The sequence below is a fragment of the Felis catus genome, chromosome F2 (assembly GCF_018350175.1).
Source record: "Felis catus isolate Fca126 chromosome F2, F.catus_Fca126_mat1.0, whole genome shotgun sequence".
Taxonomy (NCBI): domain Eukaryota; kingdom Metazoa; phylum Chordata; class Mammalia; order Carnivora; family Felidae; genus Felis; species Felis catus.
In genome coordinates, this window is record NC_058385.1 from 33,208,597 (window position 1) to 33,231,491 (window position 22,895).

General features: G+C 36.1%; 1 protein-coding gene across 6 annotated transcripts in view; it reads left to right on the forward strand.

The window, feature by feature from the left end:
- LRRCC1 (leucine rich repeat and coiled-coil centrosomal protein 1) overlaps positions 1-22,895 on the forward strand; it is a 47,132-nt gene that overhangs the window by 3,299 nt on the left and 20,938 nt on the right. For 4 of the 6 annotated variants that reach the window (XM_011291327.4, XM_045049683.1, XM_019822837.2 and 1 more), the window contains 5 exons: positions 4,178-4,345; positions 6,919-7,094; positions 7,193-7,399; positions 21,460-21,653; positions 21,925-22,072. In XM_011291327.4, coding sequence (XP_011289629.1) covers positions 4,178-4,345; positions 6,919-7,094; positions 7,193-7,399; positions 21,460-21,653; positions 21,925-22,072 — 893 coding nt within the window. Of the gene's footprint in view, positions 1-4,177; positions 4,346-6,918; positions 7,095-7,192; positions 7,400-7,499; positions 7,518-21,459; positions 21,654-21,924; positions 22,073-22,895 lie in introns of those variants that run through there. The other 2 variants (XM_011291328.4, XM_023248235.2) reach the window with 2 other exon arrangements.

The window sequence follows — 22,895 nt, forward strand, 5'->3', positions numbered from 1 at the left end:
AGAAAAAACTTGGATGGGAAAGACTTACTTTGGGAGAATAATAATGTTTTAATCATAAATAAGTAATATGCTATCATATAAAGAAGAATAGTTATAATAGAACTTCTTACAATGATGAAAATATTATGTATCTGTGCTGTGTGGTATGACAACTAATAGCCAGATGTATCCTTTTGGAGCACTTAAAATGTGGCTAGTGCAGTGAGGAACTAAATTTGCAATTTAATTTTAACTTAATTTTAAAAAGCCACATGTGGCTAGTGCTAAGATATTGGACCATATGGGTATACAGCATTCTAAAGGCTATTGCGAATTGAAGATCAAATAAATTTTTTTCTTTTTGACTTTTAGCATGTCTACAAAGTTAAACATTGTTACCTATTTTTAATTGAGTAAAGTGATACACTGATAAAATGAACAAAGTTTCATGATTATTCTTAGAATTATCTGTTAGAACTGGCAGATTTCTTCTAATTATCTTCACAATTCTATCAGTATTTGAAACAATTTTATTCATGTGTTTATTTTTCTCCCAGTACTACAAAAATACTGCCCTATGCCAGGTATTTCATATACAGAAAATTAAAGAGAACCCTACCATTAAGCTGGAATGGCAAGAATATTTTAATTTTTTAATGTTTATTTATTTTTGAAAGAGAGAGAGAGACTGAGTACAAGTGGGGGAGGGGCAGGGAGAGAGGGAGACACAAAATCCGTAGCAGGCTCCAGGCTCTGCACTGTCAGCACAGAGCCTGATACATGGCTCAAACCCACGAACTGTGTCATGACCTGACCTGAAGCTGGACGATTAACCAACTGGGCCACCCAGGTGCCTCAAGAATACTTTAATTTTTTAAAACCTTTTTTCCCTGGGATGCCTGAATGGCTCAGTCAGTTGAACATCCCACTCTTGATTTCGCCTCAGGTCATGATCCCAGGGTCTTGAGATAGAACCCTGGGTTGGGCATGAAGCCTACTTGAGATTCCCTCTTTCTCTCCCACTGCCCGTCTCTCCTGCTTGTTCTCTCTTTTTCTCTATCCAAAAAAAAAAAAAATTAAAAAATAAACGTTTTTTCCCAAAGATGTGAAAATATTAGAATTGAGTATTAACCCTAGCTTTGTCACTGCTACATGCTGTTGAGCAAAGTATATTATTACTATTTGGATGCAGTTTCCTTATCTGAAGAATGTGACTCTTGGATAAGATTCACTTGTTCATTCACTCAACAAATATTTATTGAAGATCACTGTATCACATACTGTTCTATAGTGATGAAAAACAACAACAACAAATAGATTAGGTTCTGGTCATAGGGCTTACATTGTAGTGAGGAAGAAAAACAAAAAATATGATTATGTCAACCCCTCGAAAATAAGCAAAAGATTTGAGCAGATGCTTCCCCAAGAGGATATCCAAATGGCAAATAAGCACATGAAAAATATATGTATATATTTAGCATCCTTAGTGATTAAGAAAATGCAAATTACAATTGTAATCAGATCTACTTCATACCTGCTAGAATAGGTAGTTTTAAAAACTTACAGTACAAAAGACTGGTGAGATTGTATAGCAGCTAGAACTTGCATACACTGTGGGGAGAACAGAAATGATACTATTTTGGAAAACAGTTTGAAGGTTTCTTATAATCTTAAACATACACTCACCATATAATCATGCAGTCCTTCTAGGTATTTACCTAAGAGAAATGAAAACATGTCTATTCAAAACCCTGTACATGAATGTTTATATGATTATATAGCTGTTTATATAATGATGTTTATATGGTTCTTTATAATCTCCTCAAACTGGAAACAATATACGTTTACCACTTAGTAAACAATAAACAAATAATAAATTGTGATTCATCCACATGATGGAATATGCTTGGGAGCAAAAAGGAATGAACTATTGATACATGCAGTCATATGGATAAATCTAAAAAGAAATAGGCTAAGTGCAGGGAGTAAGACACAGAAGGTTGCGCTGTATGATTTCATTTATATGGCATTCTGACAAAGGCAAGTTTTAGTGGCAGAAATTAGATCATTAGTTGCCAGGGGTTGAAAATGGGAACAGAGACCTGTTGATTGGAGGGATGGAAATGTTCTGCATCTTATTATAGTAGTGGTTATACAACTGTATATGCTTGTTAGAATACATTGATATGTACACCTATAAAGGGTGTGTTTTAGTGACTTCATATCAGATTGTAATAAGGAGTATGAAGAAAATACAGGAAACCGTGTAAGTTCTAATGGATAATTCTTAGAATGATAATATTTTATGTGTTCAATAAATAAAGGCACTTTATATAAGAGCGTGCAAAAACAGTAAGGCACCTCACCTTCAAGCCTGTCCTGATAAGAGAACAGAAAGAAGGGTAATGTGCTAGAGCATAGTAATGAGGGGTTAATGTGCTAAGAAAAGAGATGAGAAAGTAGGCAAAGGCCAGATCACAGCTTCATACTCAGGGTAAAAGTTTGCATATTATTCTAGGTGCAATAGGAAGCCATAGGAGGGCTTTAAACAAGTAAGTGATATATACGTGTTTTTAAAGGATCACTTTGGTTGCTGGGTAAGAATGAATGTTAGAAGGATAGGAGTGGAAGTCAAGTGATTGGTTAGGAGAGACTTGGACTAAGGTGGAAATAGTGTAGAGGAGCAAATGGATATATTTTGGGGGTAGAGTTCATAGGATTTGCTGATGGGTTGAGATAAGGAAATGAAGAAAAAAGGAATCAAAGGTAATTAGCTGTGAGTTTTTTCTGTAGTTACAGGCAGATGATGGTACTATGTGGGAAAGATTGGGGGAAAAACCAGAGTTGAGGGGGTGAGACGTAAGGATTCTGTCTTAAATTTGAGAACCCTATTAGACATATGTGTTTATGCATTTGTATAACGTGCAGTTTAGAGATTGGGAATCATAGTTGGAGTTGTAGATTTGGCACATCAATGGTATTTGTAACCATGAAACTGTAGGACATCCTGGATAGCATATGAATAGAGAAGGCAGACCAGGAATGAGCCTTTAAAATTGAAAAGTAAGAGGAACATAAAGTTAAAACATGAGAGGAAGAACCAGTAACGTGGAACAAGGACTTAGAAACGTCACAGGAAATTAAGAAATGCTGAGTACTTACAAGAACGCATGAGAGAAAATCTGATCTTGTAGAGAGTTGTCAGAGAAGACTTTCTGAGGACATGAGGGATGAGTTGAAGTTAGTGATGAGGACTGTTTCTGTAAGAAACAGAAGAAGAAGTTAGCCCAATAAAGATGGAGAAGAGAAGAGTATACCAGTCAGGTTGAAGAAATTGAAGGAAAAAAAAAAGGTGGGTAAAGTTGAATTTATATATGGAGAGTACTAAACCAAGCAAAATTGTATATAAGACCTCAGGAGGAACAATACAGAGTACATCTGTGAATGGTCTTTCCAAAAGAAGGGAGACTAGGGCGTTCATCCGCTGACAGTCCCCCTTCTGGTGAGAATATCCCTGGAGGTTTTAACTCCCTTACATTTCCAGCCTGCACCTTTGCCCAAAAGCTCCATTTTGAAGGGAGCTCTGAGGCAAGAAAAGAGAAACATGAAGTGCTCCAGGGAGACACTGGCAGTGTACATGGCCGCATTCATCACAGCTGCAGCTCAAGTCCGAGGCTGGTCAATGAGAATGGTACCAGGCAGCCGTCGCCTCTGCTGCAAACCTAGTTCCTAACATTACCATGCTCTAGGTGCACTCATGTAAGAATTAGTACCAGGGAACGAAATCAAATGGGTGCTATTTGTATTTTATGCTCAAACCAACAAAATTGAAGGATATTGCAGTGTTTGCTTATGTCTACTAATCAAAAATATGTATTGATCGAGAGCCTTAAGTCATGCCTTTATGCTTCTCATATAAGTACATAACATTGGCCTTGGGAGGTACATTGTTGTGTTTGAAGAAAACCAGAGACCTCCAGGCTAGGGCCTCAAAGAGATGCTGAACCTGTGCTCCTTCAAAACAGAAATTGACTTTACGGATACCTTATTTATTAGCTGTAGCTATATGCAGAGTCTTATTAATGCTGCTCCTTTGTCTCAAAATCTAACCCATGTAAAAATTATTTTTTAATTAGTTCTTGGAAAAATGACTTTGATGGTATCAAAAAATTTGGTTTTTTTTTCCCCCGTACTCCAGGTTTGATCCCCCTTCATGGAATTAAACATAAACTCAGATATATTGACTTACATAGTAATTGTATAGATAGTATCCATCACTTACTTCAGTGTATGGTAGGATTGCACTTCTTGACTAATCTCATTTTGGAGACAAATGGAGAAGATAACCCTGTCTGTCGTGTACCAGGTATGAGCAATTAATTTAATACTTTTTGTAATAGTTAATATTCAAAGATCCTTTATTTGCAGCAACTGGTGTTGATGACCTCCTTTTATTTGTCTTAAGATTTGCAACTTTTTAGTACGTTTGGAAAAAACCATAATCGCAAATAATTTTTAAGACAAATTGCCATTAAAAGAACACAGGATGAACAGATAAGTAATTCTATATAGATAGCTTTATGCTTGATAGGTGAATGCCTCAAAATTAAATTATGTTATGTTATATTCTTACAGTATAATGCTATGCAGGCATAAAAAAATAAACAATCTTTAGCTACTGGTATGCACTTACCTCCAAGATATACTGTTAAGAGAAAGAAAAGCAAGCCGATTACAAAACATTGCAAATAATAGGTTACCATTTGTATGCAAAGGGTAACGTGTGTATTTGCTGAGTCTATATGTAAAATATCTAGAAGGCTACACCAAAAACTGGTAACAATGCCTAACTCCGGTATTAAGTAGCTGGAGGTCAGGAAATGCAGAAATAGTGGAAAGGGTAGCTGCAAATCAGGAAATGTTAGGAAAATTTTTTCCTGTATACTTTTTAAATTTTATCTGTGAATGTGTTAAATAATTAATAAATAAATGATTTTTGTAAGAAAGAAAGCTTAAACTGAATATGATATATAGAAGACACTGCTGAAATGCCATTTGAGCTAATTCAGAATCCCTGAAAGCTGGCAAATACAAAGCAGACCAGACTGCAGTTTCTAGAACTCACTAATCTCAAGTTGCTTAACCAAGCAATAAGATGACAAATGTAGAATATGAATATATATTCTAAAGATCTGCTTGGGTAGAAGTTGGCTATAGAGTTGGCTCCCTTCTGTTATTAATATGCAACTGTATGAAGGCTTTTCCCAGAATGGAAACCTGTTTTGATAATTTTACTTCAGACAAGAATATAATAGATTTGAGATGAACTATTTTCCTCAGGCGATATAATATAGAGTCTCCCTAACAATCAGGATAGTGAACTTCAGTTTTCTTTTCTTGAAAGAAAACCTTATTGCTAAAACAACTTTGTTTTTTCTCTACTTACCCAAGTTGGATTTTTTCTTAACAGTTTGTCTTAAGAGTCTCTAGTTCCTACAGTTTGAAACTTTGTTTTTCACTTTATTTGACGAGGTATTATAACATGATTGCCATCCCCCTAGAATTGAAGGGATACTTATTACTAAAATTACTTAATTTCCCTTCAAAATTTCTAGTATTAATTTGCCAGACCTCCTTCTTTATTTTGGAGTTTTTCCAACCATTTCATTGCCCTTTGTTTAAAATTATGGTTAAGTAAAATTAAAGTGTTTCTTTTAGCCAAAACACAAATTAATGGTGATTTATCAGATTTCTCATATTTAATTGTACTTAGGGAAAATAAACATATTCTTGAATAGTTGATACATTGCCTATCTTAATCTTAGTTATATGTAATTTAAGGGGGACAGTTGGGGATGTTTAATTGTACTAATGCTTGAGGCTTCATTAGCAAAATTCTGGATTTCTGGTTGTTACCCACATTACCTGATTTATATTTATACTAATCATATTACAAATAAAAGACATGTTTGGCTTTCTGTTCAGAATAAACTGTTACTTGGGAATGCAAGCTGGTGCAGCCACTCTGGAAAACAGTATGGAAGTTCCTCAAAAAACTAAAAATAGAACTACCCTACGACCCAGCAATTGCACTACTAGGCATTTATCCAAGGGATACAGGTGTGCTGTTTTGAAGGGACACATGCACCCCCATGTTTATAGCAGCACTATCAACAATAGCCAAAGTATGGAAAGAGCCCAAATGTCCACTGATGGATGAATGCATAAAGAAGATGTGGTATATATATACAATGGAGTATTACTCGGCAATCAAAAAGAATGACATCTTGCCATTTGCAACTATGTGGATGGAACTGGAGGGTATTATGCTAAGTGAAATTAGTCAGAGAAAGACAAAAATCATAGGACTTCACTCATATGAAGACTTTAAGAGACAAAACAGATGAACATAAGGGAAGGGAAACAAAAATAATATAAAAACAAGGAAGGGGACAAAGCATAAGAGACTTATAAATATGGAGAACAAACTGAGGGTTACGGGAGGGCTTGTGGGAGGGGGGATGGCTAAATGGGTAAGGAGCACTAAGGAATCTACTCCTGAAATCATTGTTGTACTATATGGTAACTATTTGCATGTAAATTTTAAAAAATAAAAAAAAACAAGTTAAAAAAAAAGAATAAACTGTTACTGGTATCATGCAGATATAACTTTAAAGCAATTTTATGAAAGATAAATCCAGCAATGGTGATTTTTAACTTTCTGGTCTTCACCAGGAGTATTTTGTGGGATGGGTGGTGGGTACTGTTTGTTTTGTATTTAATGATTACATACTAGAGAAGGACCAAGGAGCTTTTATTACAAGTTTATTTGTTGCATTCCAGGACTAATTTTATCATTTAGCTGATAAATTTACTGTATTCTAGAAATAACTAACTTTTTAATGCCTGACTTTTCACTTTGAATATGCTGTTTCCAAGGGTACAGAGCAATTCTGCTCCAGACGTTGCCACAGCTTAGAATCCTAGATTGCAAGAACATATTTGGTGAGCCAGTAAATTTGTCAAAAATAAATTCATCACGCCTACAGTGCTTAGAAGGTCTTTTGGATAACTTATTTTCTTCAGATTCTCCACTAAATATAAGTGAAGATGAGGTATGGTATTGTTTTTTTTTTTTTTAATATAAAAGATAACTTCAAATTTTCACTAATAATATAAATTTAAAAGATTTTGGTTTGTTTCTGTATCATAGATAATTGATAGTATGCCAGTGATAACACCACCCATCGATGAGATAGTTCCCTTGGATCAGTTTGTGTCACCAACAGATACTGGTTTGACATCCTTTATATCTGTGTGTCCATCTTCTGAGCCGGAGAAAGTTAATCATGAAAACAATTTTAATAATGACATGAAACTTCAGAAAATAGATGATCAAATTTTACAGCTTCTCAATGACGTAACTATTTTTCTATTTTTCTAAGCAGTGTGTTTGTTGAAAAAAATAGTTAAGAATATGTAAAATAAAGATACCATACAAGCTAACCAACCAGAAACACTTTACAGTTAACATATTGGTATGTATGTATTTTTTTCCTTTGCAGAAATAGGATTTGTAATAATAGTTTTATAATAGTAGTAGTAGAAAAAGGTAACACAATTTTTTCACTCATTTTCCTTTTTGTCCTTCAAATGTTTATTATGTAATTCCTTTGTTCTGCTGTACTTCATATTATTTCCACCCACCCACCTTTTATTTCAACCTTAAATAAACTCAGAACTCTTTGGACTCAATGTTTATTATCATACAGGATATGTGAATTTCTTTATTATCTATTATCCTCTATTATCTAATTGCCTCTATTTTGTTCACTTGTTTAATGATCAAAACCACTTCTAGAACTTAGAGCTGAATGACAAGTGAATTTACATAGTTCCTGCTTCAATTTCTGTTTACAGCAGACCCTCACCGGATTAATCTCTACTTTCCTGAGATATTCTTTTTTTACCCCTACTACTGGTACCCTGGCTTTTAGAATATTTGAACTATGTGGCTGAACTACAATTCCTAGATTTATTTTTGTTCGGGTCTCCAACCCTTGCTCTAGCATTCTTGGCTATGATCTACAATAGCAGCTGTTTTCTTAAATATCACACCTCCCAGAATGCAGTAGATTATTACTTAACCCCTACCTGGATGTAAGGTAGAAATACTGTGGTACAGCCCAAAGAGGCTATTAGTCAAAAGTCTGTTTGACCTGGATATTTGTAATTAAATTTTAATCAAAATTTTTTCCTCCAAGTGAGGTGGGTGTGGGGAGTAGAAAACGCTAATGGACTTATGGTTCAAAAGATTTTTAATAATTCTGAATTGTTATCATACTTAAAATACTAACAGTGCTTCAGTAAACAAGAGATCTACCTTAGGTCAGTGAATTAATAAGGCTGTAAGGATTTTGTTTGCCAGAAATCTCTAGAGATTTCATTTGGGCCACATAGGTAGATCATAATAGAACTGGGACAACAATGCCAGCCTATACATTCTTTGATATTGTTGATAACATGTCACTGAGCTTTCAGACGTCTCCATTTCCTCAGATTTCATCGTACATCTTTTCTAATGGTTGACTCTTCTACCAATGTCAGAACTTAGATTTAAGTTGAGTAACTTAAATATGAAGTGAACTTTTGCGGTTTTTCTTATGCCATCCTCCTTTCATTTTCACAACAACCCAATCAAGTAGATAGGGATTAACATATCATTCTTATTTTATGGAAAAGAAACTTGGGACTTGAAGCATCCTTATTAGTAAGAGAATTGAGCTTCAGACCCAAATCTCTAATAACCAGTCTGGTATTCTCTCCACCATCATGCTTTTTACTCAGTTATGGTGACAGTTCTTCCTACCTTGTAACCAAAAATAGGACTCTAGCTAACAGGGGGAAAAAACATGACTCATTGCTCCACATATTAAAAACAAAATTAGGTAAATAACTTCTTATCTGCTAACCTACTTGGTGTGGAAGGTAAACGTAAAATTTTAATTTCAGTTGATGTATACACTCTTATTTCAAAAGTAGTAATTTATAAGTGAAGTCATTAAATTACTGAAAATGTGTTATACTACAATGATACTTTTAACTATGGGACTTAGAATTATTATACTGATTTTGAGAGTTCTCTGTGAAGACTTTGTCTTTTAGTTTTTGCCTATCATTTTATGATGAAATTTTCAAATTTAGAGCAAACTTGAAAGAATTTATTAGTGAATACCAGTATACCCACCAACTAGATTCCGCCACCAACATTTTACTTTACTTATTTCATCATATATCTATCCATTTATTTATTTATCAAACTGTCTTATGACATGGGGCACCTGGGTGGATCAGTCAGTTGAGCATCTGACTCTTGGTTTAAGCTCAGGTCATGATCCCAGGGGTGTGGGATCCAGCCCACGTCGGGCTCCCTGCCGAGCATGGAGCCTGCTTAAGATTCTCTTTCCTTCTACCCCTCTCCCTTGCTTGGGTGTGTGCTCTCTCTCTCTCTCTCTCTCTCTCTCTTTCAAATAAAAAAAATTAAAATAAATTTTGAAAAAGTACCTTATGACACATTTCAAAGTAAATTACGTGTATTGGTATACTTCCCCCAAAACACTTAAGCATTGGTATACTTCCCCCAAAATAACTAACTATAGAGTTCAGTATTTTTTTTAACCATCATCTCTTTTGATGTAAAGTATAGATGTGTGTTTTCCCTGAATTGACAGTATATATATATATATATCTGTTACCCAAACTTCTAAGAAGATAAACATTACCGTGCTCAGCATTACCCCTTCTCACTGTCTTCTGATCCCCCAAGGCAATCACTTTTCTCACTTTTTCATCATAGATTATTGAATGCTTCTTCCAGAACCTAATATAAATGTAGTCATACAGTATATATACTCTTTTGTGTAAGGTCTCTTTCACTCAGCATAACTTTTTTTTTTCTTAATGTTTGTTTATTTTTGAGAGAGAGAGAGACTGAGACAGAGCACAAGCAGGGAAGGGGCAAAAAGAGAGGGAGACACAGAATCTGAAGCATGCTCCAGCCTCTGAGCTGTCAGCACAGAGCCCAACATGGGGCTTGAACTCAAGAATGGTGAGATCATGACCTGATCTGAAGTCGATCATTTAACCCACTGAGCCACCCAGGCACCCCACATTCAGCATAACTTTGAAATCATTCTATATATGTCTTTCTATTATTTAGATCTTTTTCATTGCTCTCAGCAGTAGTTTAAGTATACAAGTTTTGCATGTCTTTTATTAAATTTATCCCTAAATGTTTTATGTTTTACAGTATCACAAGTCAGTTTTTGTGGTTTCAGATCCCATGATTGCTGCTTATTTGTGAAATATAATTTATACACACACACACACACACACACACACACACACACATAGCGCTTGGGTCCTGTGACCTTGCTAAATTTACTTATTAGTTCTAGTACTTGTTTTTATATTCCTGGTGATTTTCTACATAAATGATCATATGGAGACAGTTTTCTTTCTTCTCTGATCTTTATGCTGTTCCTTTTTGCTTTGTTGCAAGAGCTAGGATCTCCATTGTGATACTGATGATAAATAGTGAGAGTGGGCACTTTTGTCTTGTTTCTCATCTTAGGAGAGCCTTCAATATTTCACAATTCAGTATGATGTTAGTCTTATGTTTTTCATAGTTGCCCTTTTATCAAATTAAGGAGTTTACTTCTGTCCCAAATTTGCTGAGTTTTCTGATGTTGTTGATATTTTTTTGTCAAATGCTTTTTCTGATCTTATGGTTTTCTTTTTTACTCACATAATAGTGTAAATTACATTGATTAATTTCCAAGTGTTAAACAAACATTGCATTTTTTAAATAAACCTCATTTAATTATGATATAGGATTCTTTTGTATATTCTTGGATTTCGTTTCTAATCAATGTTTTATGAGGGTTTTACATATTTGCTCGTGAGGAATATTTCTTTTTACTTTAATTGTAGCATGAGGATTTGTGTCTTCTCTCTCTCTCCCTCTCTCTCTCTTATTTCATGTATTTTTTTTTTTCTTGGTCTTGGTCAGTTTACCAAGGGTTTTGTTTTTCTTTACAAAAATCAGTTTTGTTAGTTTTTCTTAAGTTTATTTATTTGAGAGAGAGAGAGAGAGAGAGCGAGCAGGGAAGGGGCAGAGAGAGAGAGACAGAGTATCCCAAGCAGGCTCAGCGCCATCAGCCCAGAGCCCGATGCTGGGCTTGATCCTGCGAACCATGAGATCATGACCAGAGCTGAAATCAAGAGACACTCAACCAACTGAGCCACCCAGGTGCCCCAGTTTTGTTAATTTTATCTGCTTTCTGTTTTCTGTATTCCTACATTTTTTTATTTCTTCTATTTACTTTTGAGTATACCCTTCATTTTTCAGCTCTTTTTTCCCCTTTTTTTTTTTAACTTAAATTTTGGTTAATTAACGTAGTGCAGTATTGGTTTCAGGAATAGAATTCAGTGATTCATCACCTGCATACAACACTCAATGCTCATCACAAGTTCCCTTATTAGTATCCATGACCCATCTAGGCCCTCTCCCACACACCTCCCTCTGTCAACCTGTAGTTTGTTCTCTCATTAAGACTCTCTTGTGGTTTATTTCCCTTCCTTCTCTCCCCCTTCCATATGTTCATCTGTTTTGTTTCTTAAATTCCACAAATGAGTGAGATCATATGGTATTCATCTTTTCTCTGATTGACTTATTTTGCTTAGCATAATACATTCTAACTCCAGCCACCTTGTTGCAGATGGCAAGATTTCATTCTTTTTGATGTCTGAGTAATATTGCATTGAATATATATATACCACCTCTTTATTCATCAGTCAGTAGACATTTGGGCTCTCTCCATAGTTTGGCTATTGTTGATAATGCTGCTATAAATATCCGAGTCGTGTGTGTGTGTGTGTGTGTGTGTCCTTTGGGTAAATACCTAATAGTCCCATTGCTGGATTGTAGAGTAGTTCTATTTTTAGTTTCTTGAGGAACCTTCATACTGTTCTTCAGCGTGGCCGCACCAGTTTGCATTCCCACCAACAGTATAAGAGAGCTCCCCTTTCTCTGCATCACCCCAATACCTGATGTTTCTTTTTTTAATTTTTAATTTTTTAATTTACATCCTAATTAGTATATAGTGCAACAGTGATTTCAGGAGTAGATTCCTTAATGCCCCTTACCCATTTAGCCCATCCCCCTTCCAGCGACCCTCTGTTTGTTCTCCATATTTAAGAGTCTCTTATGCTTTGTTCCCCTCCCTGTTTTTCTATTATTTTTGCTTCCCTTCCCTTATGTTCATCTGTTCTGTGTCTTAAAGCCCTCATATGAGTTAAGTCATATGATTTTTGTCTTTCTCTGATTAATGTCACTTAGCATAATACCCTCTAGTTGCATCCACGTAGTTGCAAATAGCAAGATGTCATTCTTTTTGATTGCCAAGTAATACTCCATTGTATATATATATACCACATCTTCTTTATCCGTTCATCCGTCGATGGACATTTGGGCTCTTTCCATACTTTGGCTATTGTCGATAGTGCTGCTACAAACATGGGGTGCATGTGTCCCTTCAAAACAGCGCACCTGTATCCCTTGGATAAATGCCTAGTAGTGCAATTGCTGGGTCATAGGGTAGTTCTATTTTTAATTTTTTGAGGAACCTCTATACTGTTTTCCAGAGTGGCTGCACTGGTTTGCATTCCCACCAGCAATGCAAAAGAGATCCTCTTTCTCCACATCCTCGCCAACGTCTGTTGTTGCCTTGAGTTGTTAACGTTAGCCATTCTGACAGGTGTGAGGTGGTATCTCACTGTGGTTTTGATTTGTATTTCCCTGATGATGAATGACGTTGAGCATCTTTTCATGTGTCTGTTAGCCACCTGGATGTCTTTGGAAAATTGTCTATTCATGTCTTCTGCCCATTTCTTACTAGGTTATTTGTTTTTGGGTGTTGCATTTGGGTGTTGTTTGTAAGTTTTTTACAGATTTTGGATACTAACCCTTTATTAGATTTGTCTTTCACAGATACCTTCTCGCATTCTGTAGACTGCCTTTTAGTTTTGTTGATTGTTTCCTTTGCCGTGCAGAAGCTTATCTTGATTAAGTCCCAATAGTTGACATTTGCTTTCCTTTCCCTTGCCTTCGGTGATGTGTCTGCTAAGAAGTTGCCATAGCCGAGGTCAAAGAGGTTGCTGCCTGTGTTCTCCTCTAGGATTTTAATGGTTTCCTGTCTCACATTTAGGTCTTTCATCACATTTAGGTCTTATTTATGTGTATGGTATAAGAAAGTGGTCCATGGGCACCTGGGTGGCTCAGTTGGTTAGACGTCTGACTCTTGATTTTGGCTCAGGTTATGATCTCGTGGTTTTTGAGTTCAAGCCTTGTATTGGGCTTTGCTGTGACAGTGTGGAGGCTGCTTGTGGTTCTCTGTCTGCCACTCCCCTGCTTGCTGTCTCTTCGAAAGTAAACATTAAAAAACGAAAAAAAGGAAAGTGGTCCAGTTTCATTTTTCTGCATGTAGCCATCCAGTTATCCCAACACCATTTGTTGAAGAGACTTTTTTCCATTGGATGTTCTTTCCTGCTTCGTCAAGGATGAGTTGACCATATAGTTCTGGATCTATTTCTGGGTTTCCTATTCTGTTGCATTGATCTGTGTGTCTCTTCTTGTGCCAATACCATACTGCCTTCATCACTGCAGCTTTGTAATATAGCTTGAAATCTGGAATTGTGACCCCTTTAGTTTTGTTTTTCTTTTTCAGGATTGCTTTGGTTATTTGGGGTCTTTTGTGGTTCCATACAAATTTTAGGGTTGTTCTAGCTCTGAAGAATGCTGGTGGTATTTTGATAGGGATTGCATTAAGTGGGTAGATTGCTTTGGGTAGTACAGATATTTTAACAATGTTTGTTCTTCCAACTCATGAGCATGGAATGCTTTTCCATTTCTTTATGTTCTCTTCTATTTCTTTCATAAGTGTTTTATAGTTTTCAGAGTGTAGATCTTTTACCTCTTTAGTTAGGCTTATTCCTAGGTATCTTCCTGGTTTTGGTGTAATTGCACATGAGATCAATTTCTTGATTTCTTTTTCTGCTGTTTGTTATTGGTATATAGAAATGCAGTAGATTTCTGCATGTTGATTTTATATCCTTTGACTTTGCTGAATTAATGTATTCTAGCACTTTTTAGTGGGGTTTCGGGTTTTCTGCATTGAGTATTATGTCACCCTTAAATAATGGAAGTTTGACTTCTTCATTACCAGTTTGGATGTCTTTTATTTCTTTCTGTTGTCTGATTACTGAGGCTAAGACTTCCCGTACTATGTTAACTAGTAATGGTGAAAATGGACTTTTTAAAAAATTTTTCTTTATTTTGAGAGAGAGCGTGAGAGGCAAAGAGAGGGAAAGAAAGAATCCCAAGTAGGCCCCATTCTGTCAGCACATGCAGGGCTCAGTCCCACAAATCATGAGATCATGGCCTGAGCTGAAATCAAGAGTTGGTCGCTTAACCAGTTGAACCAGTCATGTGCCCAAGAGTGAACATCCTTGTCTTATTCCTGATTGTATGGAAAAGGCTCTCAGTTTTTCCCCATTGAGGATGATATTAGCTGTGGGTCTTTTGTATATGGTCTTTATGATACTGAGGTATGTTCCATCTCTCCCTACTTTGTTCATGGTTTTTATTAACAATGGTGGCTGTATTTTGTCAAATACTTTTCCTGCATCTGTTGACAGAATCATATGTTCTTATCCTTTCTTTTAGTAATGTGGTGTATCACATTGATTGATCTACATATGTTAAACCAGCCCCACAGCCTAGGAGTAAACCCCATTTGATCATGGTGAATAATTCTTTTAATGTACTGTTGAATTTGATTTGCTAGTATCTTCTTGAGAATTTTTGCATCCAGGCTCATCAGGGATATTGGCCTGTAATTCTCCTTTTTCGTGGGGTCTTTGTCAGGTTTTGGAATCAAGGTAATGCTGGCTATGTAGAATGAGTTTGGAAGTTTTCCTTCTATTTCTATTTCTTGGAACAGTTTGAGAATAGGTATTAGCTCTTCTTTAAATGTCTGGTATAATATGCCTGAGAAGCCATGTGGCCCAGGATTCTTGTTTGTTGGAAGATTTTTTTTTTTTTTAATGTTACTTATTTATTTTGAGGGAGAGAGGGAGGGAGGGAGAATAAGGAAGGGATGGAGAGAGGGAGAGACAGAATTCCAAGCAGTCTCCACACTGTCCATGCAGAACTTGACAGGGAGGCTCAAACTCATGAACCATGAGATCATGACATGAGCCGAAATCAAGAGTCAGATGCCCATAGGCACCCTGTTGGGAGATTTTTGATTACTGATTCAATTTCTTTGCTGGTTATGGGTCTGTTCAAATTTTCTATTTCTTCCTGTTTCTGTTTTGCAGGAAATTTTTTCCAGATTGCATAGTTTTTTGGCATATAATTTTTCATAGTATTCTCTTATAATTGTATTTCTGTGGTGTTGGTTGTGATCTCTTCCATTCATGATTTTATCTATTTGGATCCTTTCTCTCTTCTTTTTGGTAAGTCTGGCTAGGGTTTTATCAATGTCATTAATTCTTTCAAAGAACCAACTCTTAGTTTCGTTGATCTGCTATACTGTTTTTGTTGCTGTTTGTTTGTTTCTGTATCATTTATTTCTCCTCTAATCTTTATTATTTCCCTTCTGCTGGCTTTAGGCTGCATTTGCTGTTCCATTTCTAGCTCCTTTAGGTTTAAGGTTAGGTTTGGGACCTTTCTTGCTTCTTGAGGTAGGCCTGATTTGCAATATAATTCCCTCTTAGGACTTCCTTTGCTGCATCCCAAAGGTTTTGGACAGTCATCTTTTTATTTTCATTTGCTTCCATGTATTTTTTTATTTCTTTAATTTTCTGGTTAACCCATTCATTCTTTAGTAGGATGTTCTTTAACATCCATGTATTTGAGGGATTTCCAAATTTTTTCTTGTGGTTGACTTCAAGTTTCATAGCATTATATTCCAGAAATATGCATGGTACGATCTTGATCTTTTTGTACTTGTTGAGGGCTGATTTGTGACCCAGTATGGGATCTATTCTGGAGAATGTTCCATGTGCACTCGAAAGGAATGTGTATTCTGTTGCTTTAGGAAGAAATGTTCTGAATATATCTGTTAAGTCCATCCTGTCCGGTGTGTCATTCAAAGCCATTGTTTCCTTGTTGATTTTCTGCCTAAGTGAATTGTTCATTGCTGTTACGTGAGGTGTTAAAGTCCCTTACTATTATTGTATTATTGTCAATGAGTTTCCTTCTGTTTGTTATTCATTGCTTTATATATTTGGGTGTTCTCAGGTTGGGGCATAAATATAGCCCTCTTAATTATGATATAATGCCCTCCTTCTTCTCTTTGTACAGTCTTTGTTTTAAAATCTACTTTGTCTTATATAAGTAGGGCTACTCCCACTTTCTTTTGACATTCATTAGCATGCTAGATGGTTCTCCATCCCCTCACTTTGAATCTGCAGGTGTCTTTAGGTCTAAAATGAGTTTCTTCTAGGTAGCATATAGATGGATCTTGTTTTGTTTATCCATTCTGGCACCTTTTGTCTTTTGATTGGAGCATGTAGTCCATTTACATCCAGAGTAATTATTGAAAGATATGAATTTAGTGCCATTGTGTTACCTGTTCCTGGTGATGCTCTTTGGTCCTTTCTAATCTTCGTTGCTTTTGGTCTTTTTTTTTCCTCAAAGAATTCCCCTTAAAATTTCTTACACAGTTGATTTAGTGGTCACAAACTCCTTTAGTTCTTGTTTGTCTGGGAAACTATTTCTCTTTGTATTTTGAATGACCGCCTTGCCAGATACAGTATTCTTGGCTGAATATTTTTCCATTCAGCACATTGAATATATCTTGCCACTCCTTTCTGACCTGCCAAGTTTCTATGGACACTTCTGCTGCAAATCTGATCTATCTTCCCTTGTAGGTTAAGGACTTTTTTTCCCTTGCTGTTTGCAGGATTCTTTCCTTATCAGTGGATTTTGTGAATTTGACTACATGTGTTGGCAATGCCTGGCTTTTGTTGAATTTAATGAAGGTTCTCTGTGCTTTTGGATTTTAATGTCTGTGTCCTTCCCCAGATTAGGGAAGTTTTTAGCTATAATTTGCTCACGTAAACCTTCTGCCACTTTTTCTCTCTTTTCATCTTCTGGGACTCTTATGATACAAATGTTGTTATATTTTAATAAATCACTGTGTTATAAGTCTTTGTGATCCCTGACCTTTGTTTCCCTCTTTTCAGCTTCAGTATTTTCCATAATTTTATCTTCTATATTGCTAATTTGCTCCTCTGCCTTGTTCCATCCTTGTTTTTGTGGCCTCCATTTGGGTTTGTATCTCGGTTGTAGCATTTTTAATTTTGGCCTGACAAGATTTTAGTTCTTTTATCTCTGCAGAAAGGGATTCTCTGATGTCTTCTATGCTTTTTTCAAACCCAACTAGTATCCTTATAGTTAGTTCAGACATCTTACTTATGTCTACATTGATTAAATCCCTGGCTGGCATTTCTTCCTGTTCTTTCTTTTGAGGTAAATTCCTCTGTCTTGTCATTTTAGAGGAAGAAAAACAATAATAATAATAACAGGATGAAATAAAAATTTTAAATTAAATTTCTATCAAATAAAGGAAGGTAGGCCTAAGCTTGTTTTGGTCTGCTTAAGAGAAGCTTGAAGAAAAAAGAAAAGAAAAAAAAATTAAAAATTAAAAAAATAATAATAAATTTTGTTCATTCTGCATCCAAGAAATAAAAGAAAAAAAACAACAAAAAAACAGAAGCAACAACAGCAAATGAACAACAACAACAAAAAACCCAAACGAAGCTAGATCACCTAGAGCTGAAATTTTGCAGCAGTCTATGATCAGCAGACTGAGCTCATGGAAGGCATTGGTGTTCTTCTGGGGGAGTGGCCTGTTTCTCTGATTCTCGAATGGACTTAATCCTAGTAAAGATGTGCCTGGAAGGCACAGGTGGCCGGTACTTGGTTTAACAGTTCTGTTCTCCACTTGGTGGCGCTGTTTATCTCACTGGGGTAGATACTTATTGGTGGGCTAATGGTAAAAATGGCTTCACTCTGCTCTCTAGTCTCCAGAGTGGGACGTTTGTGCCCACACAGATGGACGATCAGTCTCCCCTCCTGTGTCCTCAGCTCCCCGCCTTTCCCGTCTGTGTCCTAGCTGTCTGCCTACCAGGAAGCACCTCTCCAGAGTTTTGTCTCAGGTGAGGCTCTGTTTTGGAACCCCACACTTCAGAGACCCCCACGGTTTGAAACCACAGTGATCTGAGGGAGCATCTCACCATCCTGTGGCCAGGGCCAGCTTGTCACTGGAAATAGTCGCATCACCATGCTGTGGCAGTGATTCAGTTTATGGTAAATCACAACACACAGCTGGCACCAGGATTTGCTGCCCTCAGCTGACATCATTGTTCTTATATGGGTGAATGTGGTAGCTTGATGGCACCCACTAGGTCTTTTGCCCGGGGAGAGAGCTTATCACCTATACCAAATGCACTCCAAGCAGGGGAACTGCTTCTCCCCGGGGGACCCAGGGGATCCTTGGACACTGCTGCCTGCTCCTGGTGTTCCACCCTGCTTCTTTGCCAGAGCACCAGCCAGGCTGAGCTCTGAAACTTTAGACACTGCTGTGTATAAAAACGGATAGTAGTGATACCTTCTCCTTTTTCCTTTGTCATTGCTTTTGGGGAACAGTCTTCTTGTGCAGACCCCTGTTCATGTTTCACTCCCCCTCTAGCTGCTTTCAGGGGGAGTGTCTTCTTGCACAAACTCAATACGCTGCTCTCTCTCACCCTGTGTCTTTCTCCTCTCTGTGAAAATGGCTCCTTCCCCTCTGCTGCACCACAGCTCTTCTCTCCCTCAATTCACCTCTCTGCGCTGTACCTGCAGTGTTCTCTCCCTCAAATTATGTAGGTTGTTCTATTAATCCTCAGATCGATTTCCTACGTGTTCAGAATGGTTTAATGTTGATCTAGCTGTGTTTAGGGGACAAGTCCAGAGTCCTCTTACTACTCCACGGTCTTAACTCCCCATTTTTTAGATTCTTAATGTAAGTGCTTAGATTACTGATTTTACACCAGTCGTCTAGTTAAATTAATTAAACATTTAAAGCAATAAAAAATTTTAAACACTGCGTTAGCTACATTTCACAAATTTTTAGACATCTGTTTTCATCATCTAGCTGTAAGTATTTTCTAATTTCTCTTGTGATTTCTTCCTTCATCCAAGGATTATTTAGAACTGTCTTGTTTAATTTTCAAATATTTGTGGTTCCTAGACATGTTTATTGCTAGTAACTTCTAATTTCCTTCCATTTTGTCAGAGAACATTCTGGATAATTTTACTCTTTAAATTTACTGAGACTTATTTTATAGCCCAGCATATGGTCTATCTTGGTGGATCTTTGTGCACTTGAACAGAATGTGTATTGTAAACTTGTTAAGTCAGGATGACTAATAGTATTTTAAGATGACTTGTATCATTACTGATTTTTGTGTCTAGTTCTATCAGTTGCTGATAGCGATTTTTTAAAAATTTATTTGTTGTCTGGTTGTAGCCCTTGCATGCAAGGTGTTGAAATCTCCATCTAAGAGTGTAGATTGGTCTGTTTCTTACTTTAATTCTCTGAACATTTGCTTATTATATTTTGAAGCTCTGGTATTAAGCATGTACGTGTTTACAACTGCTTTGTCTTCCTAATGAAATTTTCCTCTTTGTCTCTGGAAGTATTGTTTTCTCGAAGTCTGTTATATGTGATATTAATATAGCCATTCCAGCCTTCTTATGCTTGTAATTTATATGATAAATCTTTTTTCTTTAATCAGTTTTTAATAAGCGCCTTATTGAGTTATAATTCACTTACTGTGCAATTCAATTGTATGCATTAGCAGTCACTACGATTTCCCTCCAGTCCTAGGCAGCCACTAGTAAATTTTATTTTTCTCTGTATTTGCCTATTTTGGAAATTTCATGTAAATAGAGTCATACAATATGTGGCCTTTTGTGACTATTTTTTCACTTAGTATAATGTTTTCAGGTTTTATCTATTTTGTAGCATGTATCAGTACTTCATTTTTTTGTGTGTCAGCTAATCTGTTGAGTGAATATACCACATTTTATCCATTCTTTTTGGGTATTTTGGGTAATTTCCATTTTTTGACTATTATGAGATGCTGCTATGAACATTCATGAGTAAGCTTTTGCGTAGACACAGGTTTTCATTTCTTTTTGCTATGTATCTAGTAGTGAAATTCTAGGTCACATAGTAACTGTGTGTAACCTTTGACCTCACCAACTCTGTATATGCTCACCACATATCTACCATCTGTCATCATACAATGTTACTGCAGTACCATTGACTGTATTCCCTATGCTGATTTATTCGTTCCATAACTAGAAACCTCTACCTTCCCATCTCTTTCACTCATTTCTCTCATCCCTCCGTCCCCTCCACTGTGGAAACCACCAGTTTGTTCTCTGTATTTATGGGTCACTTTATGATTTTTTTGTACGTTCGTTAGTTTTGATTTTTAGATTCCACATATGGGTGAAATCATGTGGTGTTGTCTTTCTCTGACTTATTTCACTTAGCAAAATACCCTAGGTCCATCCATGTTGTCATAAATGGCAATAGCTCATTCTTTTTTTATAGCCAAGTAATAGTCTGTTGTTTTTTGCTTATTTGAATATTTGAGTCCTCTCAAGTTAGGTCTCCACTGATTGCATTTTCCCTTGAGAATAGGTCATATTTTGTTGGTTCTTCCTATGGTGAATAATTTTGGATTTTATCCCGGACGTTGTGAATGTTAGGTTGTGGAGACTTCAGATGCTATTATAGCCCTCCAAAGACTGATACTTCAGATGTAGAAACATTTAACTTGCTTTCACTCGAACTATAAATTTGTCTGTCTTGGGCAGCAGTTTATTTTTTCTCATGTTTTACTGGCTTCTTGTAGTCTGTACTAGCCTGTGATTCTTTAGGCCCAAAGGTCTATGGTTTTCTACCTGAAACTTCAGATTCCCTACGTACTGCTGATTGTGTTAAGCTCTCAAGTGAAAAAAACCATAAAAATAGAAGTACCCTGTTCTGGTCATTTTTTCTAAGTGTCAGCTATAGAATAAGCCAGCTTTTGTTCACTTTCCAGGGTGTCCAAATAGTTTTTGTTTATTGTTGTTTATATTTTTCCTAGAGTTTGTGATTGCTGTCCTGAGAATCAACCTTGTCGGAACTTATTTGTCCATACCGGAAGCTGAATTTCCTGTCTTTAATTCTAAACATACCTAGTTTATAAACTCTTAATCTTGTAAAAAAAGTCATAATGTTTTAGGAAATATCACACTTAAATCTTTTATACTGAATTGAACTTTAACAAACCTTGTTGGTTCTTTTATTCTAGACTTCCGATTCTTTAATAAGTAATGTGCCCGAGAAAGATCTCAGACCAAAAAGAGATACGGATATGACTTCAGAAAGCGAATATGGAAACAGAAAAGAATGTAATAGGAGAATTCCTCGAAGATCAAAAATCCCATACTATTCCAAAACTATTCAGACTATTAAGCACCACAACAAAAACAACCCTTTTATGAGGTAATTGTTTTAGTTTAGAAATATGAATAAGGCGCAGAGATACGAGTTAATACTGTTGGCTTGTTCCTTTAAAGCTTAGAGTGATATTTCTTACTTTTCTAATGTCAGAGATTTGACTTTTCAGCCTTGCTGGCTCAGATTTGATCAGCATGTTTATATACATTTATACAAAAGGATCCCTTTCTCTGATAGACCGTCATTACCTAAGTTGTGTAAAGTAGAATAAATACTATACATTTCCGAGTTATTACCTGTGTTTTTCTCTTTGCAGTTGTAATCGTAAAATGAAACAACCTTTCTTTAAAGACTTATATGTAAGATCGTCTTTAGCAAACTGTAATACATTAGAAGAATCAGAAGAACAGAAAAAGGAGCTCATTAGAGTAGACAATAGTAGCTCAGAAGACACCACTTACCGGGTATGGCATAGGAGATTAAGAAAAAATGAATGTGAATAATCTTAGTTTTAAATGTAGAATTAGTCCTAGTAAAATAATGCATGTTTTTATGAGCAAAAAATACTGCATATAATTTTATTAGGGTGATGGTTTGGGTTGTTTTTCCCTTCCTGATTTGCAGATTTTGTATAACACTATTTTTGCAAATTGTAAAGGAATGAAAATTATACATTTATCTAAGGTCAGATTTTGGTGAAATCATTTGTCATATCTTATGGAGAAAAAAACATCAGAATTTTCAGTCTTATTTCTTAAAACAGTGGTTCCTTTCTTTTGGGTCTCAGACCCTTTTAAATTTCTAAGGAAATTTATGGGTCTTCTCTGAGAAGTCTACTTTACACACTCAAAAAATGTGTATAATTTCAAGGTTTTCACGTACTCTGCTGAAACCCAATTTTGGATGCATAGATCCCAGATTAAGAGGGCTTTAAGGGCACTCAGTAGAGCGTACAACTCTTTATCTCGGGGTCGTGAATTTGAGCCCTGCATTGGGCAGGGAGCTTAACTTAAAAAGAAAAAAAAAAGGCCTTTAGAAATTTAAATATTCTTCAGTATTTGCCTGAATCATTCTCATGTTGTTAAGAATTTTAGTACACATTGATTTATATTTTCCATCAATTTGCCCTTGCTTTATTTGTGAAGTGCTACTTACACTTTCAATTGTAATGTGCATTGTTGTTCCAGTAGAATAATTGCTTTTTAACCTGTATCACACCTTTCATGCCATTGGTTTCCTCCCCCTATTCTCAAATATAGAGGCTTTAATGTTTGAAAGATAATAGTC